Source organism: Alligator sinensis, unplaced genomic scaffold, assembly GCF_000455745.1.
Source record: "Alligator sinensis unplaced genomic scaffold, ASM45574v1 scaffold987_1, whole genome shotgun sequence".
NCBI classification, from domain to species: Eukaryota; Metazoa; Chordata; order Crocodylia; family Alligatoridae; genus Alligator; species Alligator sinensis.
In genome coordinates, this window is record NW_005842574.1 from 806,976 (window position 1) to 827,672 (window position 20,697).

Genomic DNA, 20,697 nt, shown 5'->3' on the forward strand with positions numbered 1-20,697 from the left:
CTGCGGGGATGGGGAGCAGCCACCCTGCCCGTGAAGGGATGCTGCCAGGATGGGGTAGGACACCGGGCTCAGGGGGCTCCCTGCTTGGCCTCTGTGCCTGCTGGGTGCAGTGCGAGTGGGAGCCGCAGCTGCAGGCTGTTGCCCTGGGCTCTGGGAACAGCCGTCGCTCAGGCCCGAGCTGGCTGGGAGCCTGCAGCGCAGCAAGGTTGCGCTGCAGGTGGGCAAGGCTGGGGCAGCTGCAGTGACTGTTCTCAGGGTCCAGGGGCTCCTGCGGCCAGGCCCTTGCACCGGGGATGGCTCTGCTCTGCTTGTACTGTGCCCACCGTGCAGGGAAGCCCTCTGAGCCCGGTGTCCTGCCCCAGCCAGGCAGGCAGTATCCCCGCATGCGCAGGGTAGCTGTGGCTCATCCCTGCAGAGCTGTGCAAGCCGGGCCAGGCCCCACCACAGGTGCCGCTGGGCACCCCCGCCTGCCCGCCCACCACAGCTCGAGCCGGCAGAGCCCCGAGGCAGCCCCCACTTCCTGCGCAGCCCCTGCCTTCCTAAGGGCCTGACTGAGCTGGCTTGCCCACAGCGCCGCCTCCTATGCCACCCAGACCCTGCCCCAATTGCCCAGCTCCAGCACTCGGCACCCCAGTGCTGCCCCACCTGGGTGGGACAGGGTGTCTGCCTGCCTGGGCCCAGGGCTCTGCCACCTGCTGGAAGCCTCCAGGGCAGCGACCCTGCGCAGCACATGCCCCAGCCCTGTCCACCTGCAGCTCCCTGCAGGGCAGGGGTGGACAAAATGCGGCCCACGGGGCCCCCCCAAAATTTAGAAAATGAATATTTATCTGCCCCTGGCTGCCTGTCGTGTGGCCCTCGATGGCTTGCCAAAACTCAGTTCAGCAGCCCTCCACCTGAAATAATTGCCTGCCCCTGCTCCAGGGGCCTGCCGGGCTGGAGGGTGCAGTCTTGGAGCAAAGGGCAGGGGCAGTAGACCGCACAGTAGAACACACGGGCTCCGCCCCGGTGCCTGCCTCCACATGCCACTAATGGCATATGTGCCGGGGGCTGCCGACCCCTGGCTTAGGTGATGGGATAAGCTCCCCAAAGGAGGTAACTGGGATATTTGTTAGGAAGGTGACATGAGACTTTTGGAGTCTGTAGGGGATTTCTGACTGACTTTCTGTTTTTTCTAACTTGAATCCTCTGGGCTGCTGGGGCCAATTAGGCTCAGCATGTCCGGGGGTGGGGCAGGGAAGGGGAGAAAGCCTGGTGGTTTTCTTGAGGCAGACTTTCATGGTTTCTGTTTTGGGTTCTTTCTCTGCTGCAGGGGACAGAGTCCATAAAGATGGAAAATGGACAAAGCACAGCAGCCAAACTGGGACTTCCTCCTCTCACCCCAGAACAGCAGGAAGCTCTTCAGAAGGTGAGTGACCCTAGTGTGCCCTTCTTTTCTGGGCACTTCCTAAATAGTAACATCAGACTTACTGCTGTGGAGCTGTGCCTTCCTGTCAGGAATAGGTCAGGGGTAATGACCGTGTTTGCCTGCACTGAGCTCTTAAAGCGGTGCTCAAAAATACAATGCTGTATGTTGAATTTTTGTGTCTTCCTTCATTTGGTTGGGTGCTCCTGGTAGCTGCATGGGAACATATGGGGTGTTTCTGTAAAAAGCTGGCTGAGATCTTAGTAGATAACAGCTTTGCTCTTACTGTTTTGAGTCCAATGATGATGAGATGCTGCTGCTGCTGCCTGAAGTCACTGTCAGGTGTAGTCTGGACTTCACAGACTCCAGAAGTGCTCCTCCAGCTGAAGCCTCTACAACATTCACACTAGAACACGCTGCAGAATCTGCTCTTTGTGCCCACCAGCAACTCATTTGTCATTTTGTTATAAGAGGACCTCTATTACACTGCAGATACGTTCATCCTTTTGAGCCAAGTTATTGAATTATAGAACAAAATTCAGTCAAACTGATTTGTGGCTGTTGATCCCACATGTACAGCTGGTCCAGGACCTCTGACTTTTGTTCCTGGTGGGAACGAGTGATACCTGACTTGCTGTGAGGAGAGCAGAGTTGGGAAAGGAGAGGGAAGAGAACTAAACCGGGAAAGGTGGGAACTATGGTCCAGGTCTCCCAGACACTGGTAAGGCAGGGACAGCACTGTGCTCAATAGGTTTGGTGTGAATGTTCCCATAATGCTGAAGCTGCTTGTATGTCTGTGTTTGGCTCACAGTGCAAAACAGCCTCATTTCCTCTGGCTGCTCCATAGCTGACAGATGTAAATCCCCTTGTCCGTTTCCAGGTTTCCGAAGCACACGTCTCAAAGCCACGGGTTAGAGCCTGCCGTTTCCCGGCACCTCCCAAACACGTACCGCAATGGAAAGCAGGTGCCTTTGAGTGGGGTTGGCTTAATCTGTCTGTCCTGTCCTCAGGGAGTAGGCACATCATAAGATATGAATGCCCCCTTGATTAAGAGCCTCCATCTCAGCATCATTGGATGTTAAGGCTCTGTGTTGCCCGGAATGATGAAAAGCTGGGTAGAATAAAACAGATCAGCCTCGTGGCTGCAAGTTGTGGAACTGATGGAGGGAGCTAGAATATGCAGAAGGATCCGTGGCTTCTGCTCACCAAGCTAGTGTAGGCTAGCTCTGACCAGGTATGAGAGGGTTGAGCTCAGTCCAGGGACTGTAGATGGGGAATAGGAACCCCCCTTTGTAAAACCTTTGTCCAGATGTTCTGAGTGGAAAGGACTTGAAGGAGGCGAGGCTATCTGTCCTGTCCTCATCCCAGCAGGTAAGGTGCCACGGTGGGTGTTAAGGGGCAGAGGGAGGAAGAGGGAGATGCTGAGTGTGTAGTGCATGTTGCTTTCCTAACCCTGCGCCTGCTGCAGACTGAGTCCGCTCAATCCTCTGCTCAAGCATTGTGCTGTATTTCAGGGCTCACGACTCCAAGATGCTGACCAAGACCTTAGTAAGCTGTGGGCCATTGGCTAACGTACAGCGGCTTAGTGCTTAGGGCCGCAGCACCGGAAAGCACCACTGACAGCCAGCTGTGTGGTTTGGGGAATGGTGTTGTATGGAGTTAAATGTCTCTCCCCTGCCTTGGGTGGAGTCCTGCGCCTTGTGACTATGGAGTCTGTATTTCCTCCTAGGCCAAGAAGTATGCGATGGAGCAGAGCATCAAGAGCGTACTGGTAAAGCAAACCATCGCCCACCAGCAACAGCAGCTCACCAACCTGCAGGTGAGAGACCCCTCTGAGCCTGTCCCCTTGCTCTTACTCTCCCCACAAGGTGAAGCCCTTTATGCACTTAGAACCAGAGCCCAGCCTTGAGGTCTGCCTGGAGCCAGGTACTTTCACTTCTGTTTCCACAGTGAAATTGAAGTACGTTGTCTTCTGCCCGATCAAACAAACCTCACCTTCTAATTGGAAGCTAGGCCCTACCCCAAAAACAGGCAGGCGGCCCAGGGGAGGGAGGTGGAGGTGGATGCTGTCTCTCCTGTTGGCAGGCTAGGCAGTCTTTTCAGTTGCCAGAAAATCAAAGAATCTGCTATGAGTTCCACAGTCTATCTGCATCAAAGGTGGTGTCTGGGGTTACTGGGAACAGTATCCCCTCACCATCCTTTCCCTGCCAGAGGGTGCCTCTGTCTCGTATTCCTGGCAGTGTCACCCCGTAGATTCCTGCCATGAACTCTGGGGTATTTGCTCAAAATTCCAGTTGGTTAGACCTGCGAATGTCTGTCTCAGGAGACGCCCCTCAACTGTTGTCTAAACCTCCCTTCCTTCTGAGGTTTAACCACATCTCACTGCCTCCTGCTCAAGGATAAGTAGCCCAGCATAATGATTTGGGGTGTTGGGTATATTTAAACAATGTGGGAGTGAGATGTACCAGCCACATTAGGCAGCTCTGGCCTTTCTGGGCTTTGTGTGTTTCTGGGCAGCTGTTCCAGTTGAGGGGCTCCCAGTAATTGCTGGGGGTGAATCAATGACAGTGGTTACAGAGGTTACTATTGCCTTGAGTCCCCCCCCGGGAGAAGACCCTGCTACCTGAGGCAGTGGCAGCAGCACACCTCCACCCAGAGTTGGGACTGGAATCTGCAGGGTCCCAGCGCTGGACAGTCCTTGGGACCAGGCAGTGAGGGGCAAGGAAGGAGAGGCCTCTCTCACAGGTTCCCTGTGCCGTCGCTCTCTGCTTGAGTTTTTACAAACAGCCATAGTATGCTCAGCTCCAACAGACTGAACTCTGTCTTTACTGTCTTTCAGATGGCAGCAGTGACAATGGGCTTTGGAGATCCTCTCTCACCTTTACAATCGGTCAATAGACATATTCACTTCTTCTTGGGCACTTTGTCTTAGTCAGGGCCTAGAGTGGGGAAGTATTTAGTGGTAATACAATGCTCTTACCTCAGCCCAGCACAGCCCTCCCACATACCCACCTGTTATGGACAAGCACAGCAAACAGAGACAAAGTGTAAACTCCCCAAAGGAAGACCCTGGGCTGGGTGCAGTCTGCTGTGACGCTGGCAGCCGGGGCTCTGGAGTCAGTTGGCAAAGAGCCTTAGATTTCGAGCATTTCTGAACACCTGTGAAATTGTGGGAGCTGCATTTCTAGGGATGCTACAGTTCTGAGGTCCTGACCCAAAAGTAACTGCCAAGGTAACTTGCAAATGGGCAATTTGTTAAAAAACAGCACACACCACCAGAAACCTGGCAGCTAAGGTGCTGGGGAGGATGGGGGCACTACAGGCTTGCCAAGCAAGTTTTTAGACCAGATATGAGACTTCTGTCATGAGGTGCGCTTTTCTATGTTGGGGTGGGGTATGTATGTCTTCAAGTAAAGGACTTGCAGAGTGAAGAGGGAAGAACAGCAGAATTACCCAGACAAGCAGTACAGGTCCCTGGTGCTGGGAGTTTCTAATCTGCCATCACAAAGAGTTTAAAACATGGAGTTATCCTTCCCCTCCCACCCGAGACACATGGGATACTGGCCATTGTGTGTACTGTGCACTCCTCATACAAAGGGTCACCTGTAAATGTTTTCCTGTCTGGCTGGAATGCAATATTTCTGGTTGGTGTAAAATGCAACCTGGAGGCCAGTGCTCCAAAGTGAAAGAAGCATTAAAACTAAAACCACCTGGCTTCCCTCCCTCCTTTAACACTGCCACGGTAGGTAGCATGCCAGCTGGACAGCCAAAGATAAGTTTTTTGTTTTGTTTTTTTTAATGGGGAAAAAGCAAGCTTGAGTGGAATAGGATGAAACATCTCTGCCTGAAATCAGTACAGCCAGTTCCTGAGCTCTGGTGCCCAAGAACCCTCTAGCAATTAACTTAGACACTTATTTGATGGCATCAACTCCCACATCACATCCTCTGCTCGGTTGTATTTTGCAGCCTGTCGTGCACAGATGAATAGCATAGATGAAAAGCATGCACTGACAATAGGAAATGTTTTGTTAATAGGGCTCTGGAGGTTAATCATGGGCTTAGTATTGTAAAAACTTTCCTAAAAAATGTCTCCCTCTTACAAAGAGCCAGTTACTATTGTGGGAGGAACAGAGAGCCTAGGAATCAAGTCCTTGCTGTGAATTAGCCATTGCAGAGTGTTACAAGCTCTGTGCAGCTTGGATCCCTTTTTCCTGCAGTTGTTTGTGTTGAGTCTTGTCAGGAGTGCGAACAGCAGGTACACCTTGTATATAAGACCCCATCTTCTCTGCTCGAAAGAGCTCCTAGCTCCTCCTTGAGGGAAATGCACCCTGAGCCCTGCTCCAAGCTCCATGTCCGTGGAGCTCCGTAAATGGAGTGCTATGCTGGAGGGTTCCTCTTATTGCTTTGTACCAAGATGGGCACGCTTTCTCTGCTCAGTTGTATTGAAATTGCAGAGGATAGCCATGATGTTTCATTTGCATCTTCATTTTGAACAGCCTTAATAACCCTCTTCAGTATTTAATTAACAACACTACACAGACAGACAGACTGCCCACCTTGGGGGAAGGAAGGTACCTTAATCCCACCTTACTGCTGGGGAAGCAGAACGGCCAGGGGACTGGCCCAGGGCTGCAAAGAGCAGTCAGTGGCTCAGCCAGGTTTTGTATTGAGGAGTCCCTGGCCCCTAATTCTGTGCTCCGTTCCTGCTGCCTTTAGTTTAACTCAGTGCTGCTGGTCCCTTCTAATAAAATGCATGTGCCTGTTGCAGCCATGGTCCAGCTCAGCCTTAGTTTTGTGCCCCAGATCTGTAACATGGGAGTTCAGTTCTTTAGTTCCTGCTCCCGCTGCTAGCCTGCAGAATGGTGAGAATGTAGATTTCCCACTGAGGTTGGCTGCCATGGGAGGACTAATGTTATCAACCTTGTTTCTATCGCATGAGTAATTACAGGAGAAGGGAATGCCTTCTTTCGTGCGCATGCCTTTCAATCCCTCTGCCTGGGGCAAGGGCCTCAGTATATAGGCTGCACTGTCTCGGCAGAGATAGCTTGGTTAGGGAAAACGGGGTACAGACAAAGTACTGCAAAGGCAGTGGCTCCATGGGTGAGCTAGATAGCTGGAGGCATGGGGGAATGGGTGGGCTTTACCAAAAGAATGGTGTTAAACTTCCATATGGAGGGAGTGAGGGGCTAGGTGGCTCTAGTTTTTAAGCACCAAGGCTCAGAGAGGTGGAGGGTTGCTGGGGAGACATCACACTAGAGAAAGCTACTTATCTGGCCTACAGCACACATGTGCCATAGTTCTACCTGGCTCATGGCATGCTGCAGGTACTGTAAAACAATTAATTTAAAACTATAAAATATACAATCCCTATTTAGAGGTGAAACACACCTGTTTCCTTTAATCGCTCCAGGTTCAGTATTAGTCTGATATCTGCAAGTCCAGCAGTGTGGGTGTGAGAACTTGGGTTGAGGACAGTGTCTCTGTCCCCTGGAGTGCTAGGAATCAAGCTTGGGTTGCTTTTACAGTTGCAGACCACTTGACAGGCTGACATGCATTTCAGCATTATGCCTGTTGTAGGGTGTGTTCTTGATCTGCTGCAGACCTACTGTCTCTTGTGATCCTGTTGCATGAGAGACCCTCTGGCAGCTCCCTCTGCTACCATTTGAGTTGTGGCATCCCTAGAGAGGACACAGAAGTCTGAGCTTATTGCGCTCATGCTTACCGTGGAGTACTCCACCCAAGCCAGGCATGGAACAGAAACCCTTCTTCCTGAGAGGGGCCTGACTTCTGAGCTCCCCACTTGGGTGCAGGCCCCTGCAGAACTGTGAGGGAGGGAGGCATTGAGCTTAATGCTGCTTTTGTCCTTTGTAGCAGTTCTTCCCCCTGCATTTGTTCCAGCTGTTCCATGCAGAGTAAGGATGAAGCCCTGTTCAAGTCTCCAGTGCCATCATACACTATTGCTGATCATAGGCAGCTGCCTCTGCAGAGGTTTCCTTTCTGCCTTGGTCCCGATGCACACTGCTCAACCACGCTGGCCAAATCTGTGATCTTAGCAGACAGGACCTTCGTAGGGGGACACTTCATCTGTAACAGCGGCCTTAGAACAGCAGTGTGGGTGGGAGTGAACTGGAGGAAGCTGCCTTTGGAGATGCCCACATAGGAACTTCTGGGTTCCTGCAAACAGATTTTCAGGCAGATTCAGAAAAACTAGCACAGAGGCTTTCTCTGCACTGAGACGGACAAGGATTGAGTCTGTGTGTGCCAGTAACAATGGGAAACTCCAACTACCAGCACCACACACTTAACTAGGACAAGGGTTTTGTTTAATCACTGGATTTTGCTTTGCTTTTTTTGAACTGTGCAGTGGATGTGGTGCTTGCTATTGGAATTTTCCCTCCCTGCCTGGGGAAGGGGGACAGGAGGTGGTGGTGTCTGGAGCTGCCCAGGGTGGGAGGGGGTGGTGCCCAGTCCCTTGCTGCCCAGGGGGAGGGAAGTGAGAGCAGGTGGTGCCCAGGACTGGATCTCTTACTGCCCCTGGGGAGGGGAGGGATTGCGGATAGCACCTAGTGTTCAATCCCTTGCTGCCTAGAGTGGGAGGCTGTCTTAGAATCAAGGCATTTCCTCCTCCTGCAGGTGTTGCCAGGATGTAATCTCGTCAGGGTGGGTTGGACCCTATGAGCCATGGGTTGAGTTAGGCCTGCTGAGGTGGCAGACCCTATCAGAGATTTGACTGTGCCCCTGGGAGTGAGCCTTACTGCCGCTCCATTCCCCAGCAGTCTGAGCACTGAGCAGGAAATCGTTTCTCAATCACTACATGTGTGCCAGGCTGTGCTGCAGCCAGTGGGGAGCTGCCTGCTGTTGTGTCACAGCTCCTGGGGAGGGTGGGACAGGGGAAAGAGCTGTCCAGACATCCAGGGCCACCCTTTGACCTAACCAGCCAGTCCTTCTTTCCAATACAGATGGCAGCTCAGAGGCAACGAGCCCTGGCCATCATGTGTCGTGTGTATGTGGGCTCCATATACTACGAACTGGGAGAGGACACCATTCGCCAGGCCTTTGCGCCGTTTGGACCTATCAAGAGCATTGACATGTCCTGGGACTCTGTTACAATGAAACACAAGGTTGGTGGGAGAGTCCCTGGTGCTGGTTTTCCTTTCTTTGTCCACGCTTGTCGTGTTTGCCTCGGGAAGAGGGGAGCCTTTGTTTCTGCAGTGAAGAACAAGCTGCTTTAGCAAGATCTCTTTGTGGGACTGAATCAATCAGCCTCTGCTCTACCCAGGCTTGTAATCTTGCTATAAGCTGCAGCAGTGCCCCAGATGGTGCTGTACGGTTGGTTACTGGGATGCTAGGCATACCTAGGGATCTCTCCAGAGCTTTTTGGTGTTTACCCTCTCCTCTGCCTTTGTGCTCTTGGGAAAGCCCTGAGAATGGACTTCCTGGCAACAGTAGTTGGTATCAGGGCTGCGTAACCAGCTGCAGTGGGTACAATTTAATAACATTTTCCCTTTCTCTTAGGGCTTTGCTTTTGTGGAATACGAGGTGCCTGAAGCTGCGCAGCTGGCCTTGGAACAGATGAATTCTGTCATGCTTGGGGGAAGAAACATAAAGGTGAGTGATGAGAGCTTACATTACAAGAGGGGTGAGTCTTGTCATTTGCTGATGCTTGTTTTAGTGGGATGGGACTTTTCCAGTGCCCAGAGGAGCCAGGCCTCTAACTTCTGAAACCTTTGAATTTTCTGCTGTGAGCATAGATGTCTTCAGCAGTCCACCTGGTTCCTCCACTGGAACTGTGTGGTTCTTGTTTCCTGCCTCTGGGGAAGGCACCCATAGAGTGTCGATATAATCTAGGGCGGTGGTATCAGCCTCTGCTTTCCTACCATTCATTGAATAGAAGCCCTTTGTGAGCAAGGTGGAGAGTCTTGCAGCACTTCATCCTGCCTGTTGGCAGTAGTGTGGGCCTGAGGGGAAGGAAGGGAAGAATCGGCTGGCCAAGGTTGAGTATAGAACATGTCTGTACGTGAGCAGTGAGGGGCACAGAGGCTACGTTAACTTGTCCCATGCTAGAAGAAAGAGGAATATTTAATACAATCCAAAAAGAACAAGGGAATTGAACTCTGTGTTTGCAGTCAGTGAGTAAGTGATTACAGATAGAGATGGAAGGTGTTGGAGTGTCTGGCAGGCCAGCAGCCATCTCTTATAGTTTGGTGCCGGCTTTGGTAAGGGGTTTTGGAGGGCCCCAGAGAATGGTATGGAGGCTCTGTGTTGCAGCATTGTTCTGACCTAATAGATAGTGAATTGTGCCTTTTGCTAGCTGCAGTGTTGTGAAAGAGGTTCCATGATTTGAACAGAGGTTCAGGTTCTCATGTATCAGTACTCACCTTGATGTCCAGGAAGATTCCTGATGCTGTCCTGCCAAGGATTCACAAGGCTTTCTGTTTATTTTCTGCAGGTTGGAAGACCTAGCAATATCGGGCAGGCACAGCCAATCATAGACCAGCTAGCAGAGGAGGCACGAGCTTTCAACCGTATCTACGTGGCATCTGTTCACCAGGACCTTTCAGATGACGACATCAAGAGTGTGTTTGAGGCCTTTGGGAAGATTAAATCCTGCACACTAGCCAGGGATCCCACGACAGGGAAGCACAAAGGCTACGGCTTCATTGGTAAAAATCGCCTGTTCTCATGCATGGGGTGGGGTTCGGTGTGCCATTGGAATTCAAGCGCTGTGCGCTCGCTTGTCAGAACTGCTCTAGGTATGGGATAGAGAGGAATTCGGAGGGGGTTCATGGCCTGGACTTAGAAGGCTGCTCTTTGTCCTTTGCTGATGGGTGGATTTTGTGCTGCTCAGCTAGTGTCTAGTGTGATGGGTCTCTTCGGCTGTTGACAAATGTGAAAAAAAAACCCCAACCTGTGCTTTACCGGAAGAAGCAGCACGTTCGTTCAACCTGGCTCTGCAGCATCTGTATAGGTCGTGTGCTTCAGCAGGGCTTTTTGGCACTTTTATCTAAAACTCATTCAATTACCCATTAGATAAACACACCAAAAAAGACCTGCTGAAGTGCTCGATCTATACAGATGTTGGGCAAGCCAGGTCAAACTAACACACTGCCTCTTCTGGCCATGTGCTGGGCTTGGCACAGCGGCGCAGTGAGTTTAAAATGCTGTTTTCTTGGTGGGGGGGCGGGGGGGGTTGTCTGTAAGTGCTGTTCATTCCCTTTTAAGTGGGATAGCCGTAGTGACTTTGTATAATCAGAGGACTGGGCATGATGGTTGAGACACTGAAGGCTGGAGCTCTAAACCTCCTGTTCTCAATGTGTAAGCCCAAATTGTCCAGGGAGGGATTGGCTGAGTTTGTGAGGGTGGCAGTAGCCAGCCAGCAGAAAGGGCCTTCTGCCAGTGTCCTGATTGTCATTGCAGAGTACGAGAAGGCACAGTCTTCCCAAGATGCGGTCTCATCCATGAACCTCTTTGATCTGGGTGGCCAGTATCTACGGGTTGGCAAAGCAGTCACTCCTCCAATGCCTCTCCTGACCCCTGCTACACCAGGAGGATTACCGCCAGCAGCAGCTGTGGCGGGCGGCGCCAGATCACAGCTCAGGTAAGGGGGAGAGTAGCAGGTCGCAATACAGTGGGCAGGTGTGTGTGCTAACAAGAGTTTGGCTGTCCTGCTAGCCATGGGGTGCAGACTGTCTGAGCTTAGTGGGCAGCACTTGCCCTGCCACTTGAAGGGAGGCTAATGGTAAACTCTTGTGCTGCAGATCAGTTCTTGGGGTCTTAGATGCAGAAACTGTCTGGGACTATTTACCTCTGTACCTGGCAAACTAGCACTCTGTTATCGAGGCTGGCATAGCAAATCCAACATGCTTTGAATAAACTAAGAAGATTGTTGGAGTTTGGGAGGATAGATGTGGTCTTCACACCTGACTGAAGTACACAGGAAGAGGAAAATCCACTGTGCAAGGATAATAGCAAAGGCTAAAGAAACAGCAGATGGTAGGAGGATGGGTAGCAAAGTGAATAAAAGCACTATTATCCATTGGATAAGTGGTCTGATAGGCAATACAGTTGGTGAAAAAACTGTACCTAAGCTTGTGGAGGGGGAGTGATGTTAGAGAGAATTGAGTGTGTGTGTTGCTTGTCAGTCCCGAAGCCGCTGTGACTGTTGGGACACCTTAAATGCTGTGACAACCCTCCTCCACTCTGCATGAGGTTAGTTGAATTGCTTTGCATCACTGGTGATTCTCCAGAGAAAGTGACCTGGCGGCGCCCATCTCCTCTGCGGGTATGGACAGCTGTTGGCTCCCAGGAAGCTCATCTACCCTTTGGGTCTTGTTTTTAGTCCTGCTGAGTGTCCACACACCCTCCTCTCCCAGGCTAGCTCAGGTGGGGTGTGCCGGTTTAGTCACCGACAGCCCAACCACGGAACAGGCTGTACTGGCTTACATGGTACCAGATAGCAGACCAAGAGAGGCCTGGCCTGACAATAAAGGTGTTTGTACACTAATGCAAAGATCCTGGACAACAAAATGGAGGAAGTAGAACTGCTGGTGCAGGGAGTGAAGATGGATATATCACACCGTGTTTCTTTTATTCTTGTAAGAGCAGTCTTGACTGGAACAAGTGTTGTGGGGTATATGCTGTTCAGGAAGGATAGCAATGAAGAGTGTTAGGATCATAAGAAAGTAGTGTTGGAAGGGACCTCACAAAGTTGTCTAGTCCACCCCCTGCTCAAGGCAGCAGCATTCCAGACTAAGCCATCCCAACCAAAGGTTGGTCCTTCATGCTCTTAAAAAGTTCTAGGGATGGAGATTTTACAGCTTCTCTGGATCACCTGTTCCAATGCTTGATCACCTTTACAGTAAAAAAAAAAAAAAAAAAAAAAAAAAAAAAAAAAAAAATCCTCCTCATCTACAACCTAATTTCTTCTGTTACAGCTCGAGTCCATTGCTTCTAGTCCTGTCGCCTATGGCCACAGAGAAAAGCTTATCTCCACCCTGTCTAATCACCCTTCATGTATTTGAAGGCTCATTAAATCCCCACCTTAGACTTTTCTTCCCCAGACTGCTAATCCTGGCTCTTTCAGCCTTTCCTCAAAAGCTTGCTTCCCAGGCGTCTAATAATTTTTGTTGCTTTCTGCTGGACCCTTTCCAATTTGTTCACGTCCCTCTTGAAGCATGGGGCCCAAAAGTGGACACGGTACTCAAGTGAGGCCTCATGGGTGCTGACCAGAGCAGAAGAATTGCTTCCCTTGATTCACAGGTTACACTCCTGTTAATACAACCCTCAAAGCTGTTGACTTTTTTGCAAGAAGAACACACTGTTGGCTCATTCAGCTTATGGCCCACAGTATCCCCCAGGTCCTGCTGCAGTACTGCAGCCCAGCCAGTCATTCTCCAGTCTGTATTTCTGCATGCAGTTCTGCCCCAAGTGCGTGACTGTGCGCTTGTCCTTCTTGAATTGCATCTGGTTGATAGCAGGTGTGGTTTTTTTTTGTTGTTTTTTTTTTTTGTTTTGTTTTGTTTTGTTTTTCCCAGTCTGTCTAGGTCATTCTGGATCCCAGCCCTCCTATCCAGAGTGTCTGAAACTCCACCCAACGTGGTGTCACCTGCAAATTTCCTAAGCAGGCACTTTTATATTATCGTCCTAATCATTAATGAAGATATTAATACTGGACCCAGGACAGACCCTTGGGGAACCCCACTTGATACTTCCTCCCAACTAGACATTGAGCCATTGATGACTGCTTGTTGAGCATGATGATCCAACCAGTTATGTAACCACTTACAGTACTTTCACCTAGTCTGTATTTCCTGAGATTGTTAATGAGAATGCTGTAGGAGACCAGTGTCAAAAGCCTTGTTAAAGTCAAGATTGTATCCCATCCAGTCCTGTCCCCTGATAGAAGGCAGTCAAGTTGGTCAGGTATGACTTGGTAAACCTGTTCTGACTGAAATTAGAGGATGGATGAAACGGTTCACCTTGTATCAAGGTCACTTTGGGGAAAGATTGTAAAAGAGGTTCTTCTGAGACAGTACTAAGAATCTACTGTAGTCACCTGTGAGTGGGTTTGGAGTGTAGCAATAGAAGAGAAATATTATGGGGAATTGCCACAATGGGAGACTTTAATTTCCCAGAATCCTAGAAATATAGGCCTGGAACAGGCTGCAAATCGTCTAGTCCAGCCTCCTGCACTGAGACAGGATCAAGTCTGTCTACATCAACCCTGACATGTTTGTCTAACCGATCCAGTTTTTATAAACCTCCCAGGGTGACTTCACAGCCTCCTTGGTAATCTGGACTTGGATTGGATAACAAATGCTGCTAATAATAGAAGTTATTTATTCTTAGGTGTGAAAACTAACAGATTTCTTCACCTAAGCATTGCCTCTTCTTGGTTCCATGTGTCTATTTTAGACTTGTTTTTGGTAAATTGTAAGGACCATCTGGAAGGGAGCTGTAGGAAACCAGCCTGGGATCAGGGGTTTATAAGCTGATCCTATTTGCATTAAATAGAAGCGTGTACAAAATTGGGTCTTTAAAGGCTTTTTGATTTCAAAGCAGTAGGGGCTCCGAGACATCAACGGAGCCATGTAGCGAGGTCAGCTGGACTGAAAAGTTTAAGGTCTTGGATATGGGACTTGAATTGTCTAAGTCAGTCGTCTCCAACCTTTTTAAGTAGGAGGTCACCTTTGGCATTTAAAAGCAACCCAAGATCTACCATGTGCTGCTGCTGCCACCCCCTTCCCCACCCAGCAGGTAAGTCTGTGGGTAGGAAGGGGGGGTTGCAGATCGAGGCAGAGGGAGAGAAGTTATTTGGGGACACACCCCCAGCATGAATCTGCAAGGAATGGGAAAAGGGACTGATCAGCAAAGAATGCTACAGTGTGGATGTTGACCCAGTGACTTTTTGAGGTCCCTTCTACTTCTGTCACTGAGAATAGGCTCAAGATAAGCTCTTCAAGTTTTGCTTCTAAGTTGAGTAGAACAGATAGTATATCACCTGCTATTTCACATGCCAGTTTTTTTTACGTATTCTGGAACATAAACTGTGTCCTTGGAGAAGAAAGAATGTAATATCTTTATTTTAGGGGGGAGGAATAATGGTCCAGTTAGTTCTATCGCAAAAGGATGCAAGGCTTTAAAAACACATTTGAAGAAAGCGTAATTGGAGGAAAGTGGGGCAACATACCGCACCAGGTTGCCAAAGGTAGATTGCGCAGCCTGAACCGATATCTGTCTTTCATGAGAACAGATTTTTCTAGACAGGAAATGCAGTAGATCTAAACGTCAGTAAAGCATTCGGTACAGAGCCTGTGGGAAATGATTAATAATCCCAGTCTTCTCCATGTTAACTAGAAAGACAAGGAACTGGCTAAAGGGAGATGATAATGGGTTTTACTAAAGGAGCCATCATGCTGAAGGGAGCTTACTAGTGGAGTTCTAAAAGATTGGTCTTGATGCTCGTCTTAATATTTTTCCCTAATTATTTAGCCAGTTGTAGAATTGTGCTGATGTGATTTGCTGATGGTGCAGAACTGGGAGGTCTTGTTAGTACACAGTAGGATTGGAATGCCATAAAGGAAGAATTGGGCAACCTCAAGGACTTAAGTAATAGAACAGGATGAAGTTTAGAAGTACAGAATGCCAGGACTTGATCTGGACCTCTGCGTGGTGGTGGGCATGCATGCTTGAGACCAGGAATGGAGAAGGGCTAGGAGGGTCAGGGGAGGGAGAGAGCCTATTTTACAAGGGATTGCAAGAGTTTGCCTTGTTCAGCCTGGCAGACAGATGCCTGAGGTGAGGAATGGCCACTGTCTATAAGAGCATCAGAGGGGTAAACACCAGGGAAGAACAAGAGCTCCTTCAGCTAACGGACAGTTTTGTTCCAAAACTGCTATGTGCCAACTGCCCATGTGCCAACTTCTAACCATGAGAGGGATAGCAGTTCAGGAATTAATGGAGTTTTTTTGCCCTTTGTCCTCCTGACTAGTTTTAAAATGATGAATTGAGCTTGAGAAATGTATGAATGGCCTGTTTATTGTGGTTGTCTGTGACAGCAATAACCATGCTCGACTAAAATCTAGGCCAGGAGATCTTGGAGTTTGTGTTAGTGTGAGGAGCTGTCTGCGCTTCATCCTCCAGCTTTGGGTCTGGAATGCTTAGCATTTAGGAAAGTGCATGAGTTGTCCCACAGCGGCTCATTAGTGTTGCTATGGCTTGACTGGGTTAGTGCCTGCTATGGGCTGGCCTAGAAAACCAAGAGCTGGTTAGAAAGTGGGGAAGCACCTTGCTGGGAATGTGCTGCATCCTGCTGAGATCATCCTGTGCGCACTGGGTACCGAATCCCTTGGTATTGTTGGCCTTCAGTACCCTGCCTGCCAACTGGTTAGCATTGGTGAGAGTTATGAGGCCTGGGGAGATCACTGTCTCTTCTTGGGCTGGGTATCTGGCAGCAAGTTGTGGGAAGGCTGTTTGGGACAATCCCCTGCATCTGTCTTTATGGTTATGCTAGGATCCCTACAGCCTGGGACTCTGGCCAGCAGCTGGTTTTATAGGTCACCTGTCCCCATGACCTAAACATTTGGCGAGTTGCTAGGTATGTAAAAGGGCTAGACCTGAGCAGAGCATGTCCCAGGCATGACTCTAGAGCAGAACTAATGCACTGGCTTTTCTCTTGCAGGAGGCGGTGGCAGGAGCTGCAGTCCTTGGCTCTTTGGCAACTCCTGGGTTGGTGTCACCAGCCCTGACCCTGGCTCAGCCTTTGGGTGCGCTGCCACAGGCTGTCATGGCTGCCCAAGCACCAGGAGTCATTACAGGTGCGTCTGCTCTTTATTCTGTCTCGTCTCCAGCGGCCCTAGCAGCAATCCCCACAGCTGGTTTCGCTGAAGGCAGTGAGGCAGCTCCGTTTCCTCCTAGCAGGCCTGTCCATGAGTGCATGATATTGGTTGTAGGGGATCTGAGCTATGGGGCGGGCAGGAGTGCACAGCGCACTTGACTGTAAACATCAGGGGAATCATTTATTACATGCAAAATTGGCACCAGCCCACCCTTTGGATAAGCAAACACCCAGTGTGCCCATGGCATGTGGTAGCACATTGCCTTGTGCTGGCTCAAGTTGCTGTCTGAGCTCTCCCATTTGTTCCTGGTGCAGAGGAATCAGACTGGTCTGTTCATTGCATCTGCCTGTTTGCTACTGGCCGGCTTCTTTCCAGCTGGGTTGAGTGCTGGTCCTCAGGGCAAACTCCCCTCACCTCGTGTTTCAGTCTGCATGTTCCCCTGCAGGTGTGACTCCCGCTCGGCCTCCCATTCCGGTCACCATTCCACAGGTGGGCGTAGTGAATCCTATCCTGGCAAGTCCCCCAGCACTGGGCCTGATGGAGGTCAAGAAGGAGAAGGAGGAGGAGGAGGTCTTCCAGGAGTCAGAGAGGCCTGAGATGCTGAGTGAACAAGAGCACATGAGCATATCGGGCAGCAGTGCCCGCCACATGGTGATGCAGAAACTGCTTCGCAAGCAGGAGGTAAGCATGACTCCATTTGCCTAGCCTGCCCTGGATTTGCAGGGAAGCCATGCCAAGCACTGCCTTGGATCTGCCTCTTAGTTGTTTTCAGCTGAGCAGTAAGATGTGCTACAAGTTCACAAATGGCATATCCCTGTGGCACTTCATGGGGGCAGTGCTGGACTGTGCATGGTAGGTGCATTGCTTGCTGTGGGCATCAGGCATTCCCTCTCTGCCTTTGGGAGACTGCCAAGCCTCTGAGCGAGGACTTTTCAGCAGAGTGCTGCTGTGTGGTTGTTCGGCAGGAAGCACTGATGGGTTGAGGGACATCATTGTTGTGGCTCTCCTCATGCCTCATTGTTGCCATGGTGAAGCAGATAAAAGGACATAATCCTTACCTAATCATTTTGATTCCTCCCACCATACCACTTGCTGTAGTACATGGCACAGAGTAACTTGCACTCAATATTAGACGTAATGCCATGGGGAGGATAGCAGGAAAGGATGAGGTTATGCAGCTGTTCAGTATTCATAGGGGGGATTTTTTAAGGCCGGAAGCGGTTGGTAGGGTGTCCTCATTTGGCCTTCTGCTTATTGCAGGCCAGAGACTCCCCCAGCCATTTCTCAGATACTGAAGCGACAGGCTCCAGCCTGAGCTCTAATATTGAGCATGTCATCTTGGGCCAAACACATTTCTTCCTCTGTTTACTCCTCAGCCAAATGGGGGTAATGGTGACATATATGTCTCATGAGATGGGAAGAAAGCCAATGTGGTGCCTATCTTCAAGAAAGGAAGGAAAGTGGATCCGGCAGACTACAGGCCCATCAGCCTGACCTCTATCCCGGGGAAGGTCTTAGAAAAGATTATTAAAGAGGCCATCCTTAATGGACTGGTCAACAGCAACATCCTGAGGGATAGCCAGTACAGGTTTGTTGCGGGTAGGTCTTGCTTGACCAATCTTGTTTCCTTCTACAACCAGGTGACCTAGCACCTGGACAAGGGAGAGGAGATTGATGTCGTGTATCTTGACTTCAAAAAAGCCTTCGATTTGGTATCCCACAGTCACCTCTTGGCAAAACTGGCCAACTGTGGCCCTCGGTCCACCATGATCCGCTGGCTGGGGAATCGGCTCCGTGGTCAGACCCAGAGAGTAGTGGTTGACAGAAGTCAATAGTCATGGTGCCCTGTGACCAGTGGGGTCCCTCAAGGCTCTGTCGTAGGGCCTATCCTTTTCAACATCTTCATTAATGATGTGGACGTTGGTGTCAGAAGTGGACTGGCCAAGTTCACCAGCAACACCAAACTCTGGGGTAAAGCATCCACACCTGAGGACAGGAGGGTGATCCAGGCTGACCTGGACAGGCTCAGCAAATGGGCGGACAAGACCCTGATGGTGTTTAACACGGATAAATGCACGGTTCTCCACCTTGGGAGGAAAAACCTGCAGCATCCTTATAGGCTCAGCAGTGCTACGCTGGCTAGTACTATGGAGGAAAGAGACTTGGGGGTCATGATTGACCACAAGATGAACATGAGCCTTCAATGTGATGCTGTGGCTAGTAAAGCGACCAAAACGCTGGCTTGCATCCATAGATGCTTCTCAAGCAAATCCCGGGACATCGTTCTCCCATTGTACTTGGCCTTGGTGAGGCCGCAGCTGGAGTACTGCGTGCAGTTTTGGGCTCCACAATTCAAAAAGGATGTGGAGAAGCTTGAGAGAGTGCAAGCTCAGAAGTCAGGAAAACAGACCTTATGATGAGAGGCTGAGAGCCCTGGGGCTCTTTAGCTTGGAAAAGCGCAGGCTCAGGGGTGATCTGGTGGCCACCTATAGGTTTATCAGGGGTGACCACCAGCATCTGGGGGAACGTTTGTCACCAGAGCGCCCCAAGGGATGACAAGGTCGAACGGTTATAAACTCCTGCAAGACCGTTTCCGGCTGGACATAAGAATTTCTTCACTGTCCGAGCCCCCAAGGTCTGGAATAGCCTGCCATCAAAGGTGGTTCAAGCACCTACACTGACTGCCTTCAAGAGAAATTGGGATGTTTATCTTGCTGGGATCCTATGATCCCTGCTGACTTCCTGCCCCTGGGGCAGGGGGCTGGACTTGATGATCTTCCGAGGTCCCTTCCAGCCCGAATGTCTGTGAAATCTGCCAGACCTGGCTGAAGAATACTCTCCTTTGAAAAACATTGTTGAGACTGTGATTGCTTCAGTGAGAGTTGCAGGTAGAGTTCCCTGGAAACTAAATCCTCCCTACATGCACATTCATCTTCCATGGAAGAATCAAATTAATCTGAAAGCTCATTTTGTCCCTCATGGGAGAAGCTTGGAGAAATCCAGAAAGGAGCTAGGCGGTTACAAACATCTCCCTGCCTGGCTCACAAGTGGACTTGGCTCTGTTTGTTTCTTTGATCTTGCTGGGGACGTGGGTCCCTTTAGTGGATTTCAGGTAGTGAGAGTTAGAGGTCCGGGTGGCAGCGCACGCACGCACGCACGCACGCACATATTAATGACTGTACAAGTGGCGCTCTGTAGTCTAACATGCTGCTGGCTCCAGGCTGTTCTGTTGGGCTGAGGTGGAAGTGGGGGGCACGTGGCAAAGGACAGCGGGGATGTGGATTGCAGCGAAGGGTGGCAGTCACCTGTTGCAGATGGGTGGGGCAGGGGATTAACTTGAAGTGGGGTATGAAACAGGTGGGTGGGGTGGGGTTATCCCTGTAAACCTTGTGACAAGAAGCCTTCAGGTCTGTGAAAGACACTAGCTGGTAAGGTCTAAATTAACGTTTTGAATAATTGCCAACATAGGCTGATGTTGCTGAAGGCAGCAGGAGAGAAACCAGCTAGATAATGCCAGCCAGGCGGGGTTAAATCCTCCAAAATCAGCTTTGGGCATATTTTCTGGGCACAAAGCCAAGTGGCTCTTAGCAACATTGGCCAGAGTGGGCGGGCTGGATTACCCTGTGGGAGGACCATAGCTTGGCAGCTGGTGTGAGCATGGGCTGGGCACGCCTGTTGCAACCTGGGAGTGCTGTTAGAGGAGGCTGCTGAAGATGTTGCTGGGGCTGTGTCTGCCGCGGCTCTGCTCATCTAGTTTCGGAAGTCCTGCGGCCCTGCTCAATCTGTCTTCTCTCTCTTTCCTGCAGTCAACTGTGATGGTGCTGCGCAACATGGTGGATCCAAAGGACATTGACGATGACCTGGAGGGAGAAGTGACTGAAGAGTGTGGCAAATTTGGGGCTGTGAACAGGGTCATCATCTATCAGGAGAAGCAGGGCGAGGAGGAGGACGCTGAGATCATTGTTAAGATCTTTGTGGAGTTCTCCATGGCCTCTGAGACTCACAAAGCCATTCAAGCCCTGAACGGGCGCTGGTTTGCTGGAAGGAAGGTGGTGGCAGAAGTGTACGACCAGGAGAGATTTGATAACAGTGACCTGTCAGCATGAACTCTGCCCGAGAGACTTCTCCCCTGCCCCCTCCGTTTTTTAGCCATGTGTAAGGAACGCTCCAGGGTGGGCGCAGATCTCTGTGATGTATGTGTAGTTTGGATAAAAGTGCGAAGAAAGTTTGTGTGCGTGCCTGTGTGTGTCAGGGGCTGGCACCGCATGGGCTGTGGAACAGGCCAGCCTCTCAGCCGACAGCCTGAGCGCCCTAGGAAGGTAAGGGTCAGAGCCCAGTGGCTGCTACTTGTGCTCCTGCTTTATGCTTGCCATAGTTCCTTCAGAAATGCCCAAAACCAGGTCCTACTTCACCCTCTGGGGTATGAGCTTCAGGTTTTTCTGTGGAGGTGGGTCAGAG

At 50.4% G+C, this 20,697-nt stretch overlaps 1 protein-coding gene across 1 annotated transcript in view; it reads left to right on the plus strand.

The window, feature by feature from the left end:
- PUF60 (poly(U) binding splicing factor 60) overlaps positions 1–20,465 on the plus strand; it is a 50,391-nt gene extending 29,926 nt beyond the window's left edge. Inside the window, exons 2-11 of the mRNA XM_006032459.3 lie at positions 1,310–1,405; positions 3,132–3,221; positions 4,242–4,292; positions 8,362–8,523; positions 8,918–9,010; positions 9,852–10,065; positions 10,820–10,994; positions 16,052–16,218; positions 16,685–16,920; positions 20,046–20,465. Of these exons, the coding sequence (XP_006032521.1) occupies positions 1,310–1,405; positions 3,132–3,221; positions 4,242–4,292; positions 8,362–8,523; positions 8,918–9,010; positions 9,852–10,065; positions 10,820–10,994; positions 16,052–16,218; positions 16,685–16,920; positions 20,046–20,345 (1,584 nt within the window). The 3' untranslated portion in view covers positions 20,346–20,465. The remainder of the gene's footprint in view (positions 1–1,309; positions 1,406–3,131; positions 3,222–4,241; positions 4,293–8,361; positions 8,524–8,917; positions 9,011–9,851; positions 10,066–10,819; positions 10,995–16,051; positions 16,219–16,684; positions 16,921–20,045) is intronic.
- Positions 20,466–20,697: the final 232 nt, after the last annotated feature.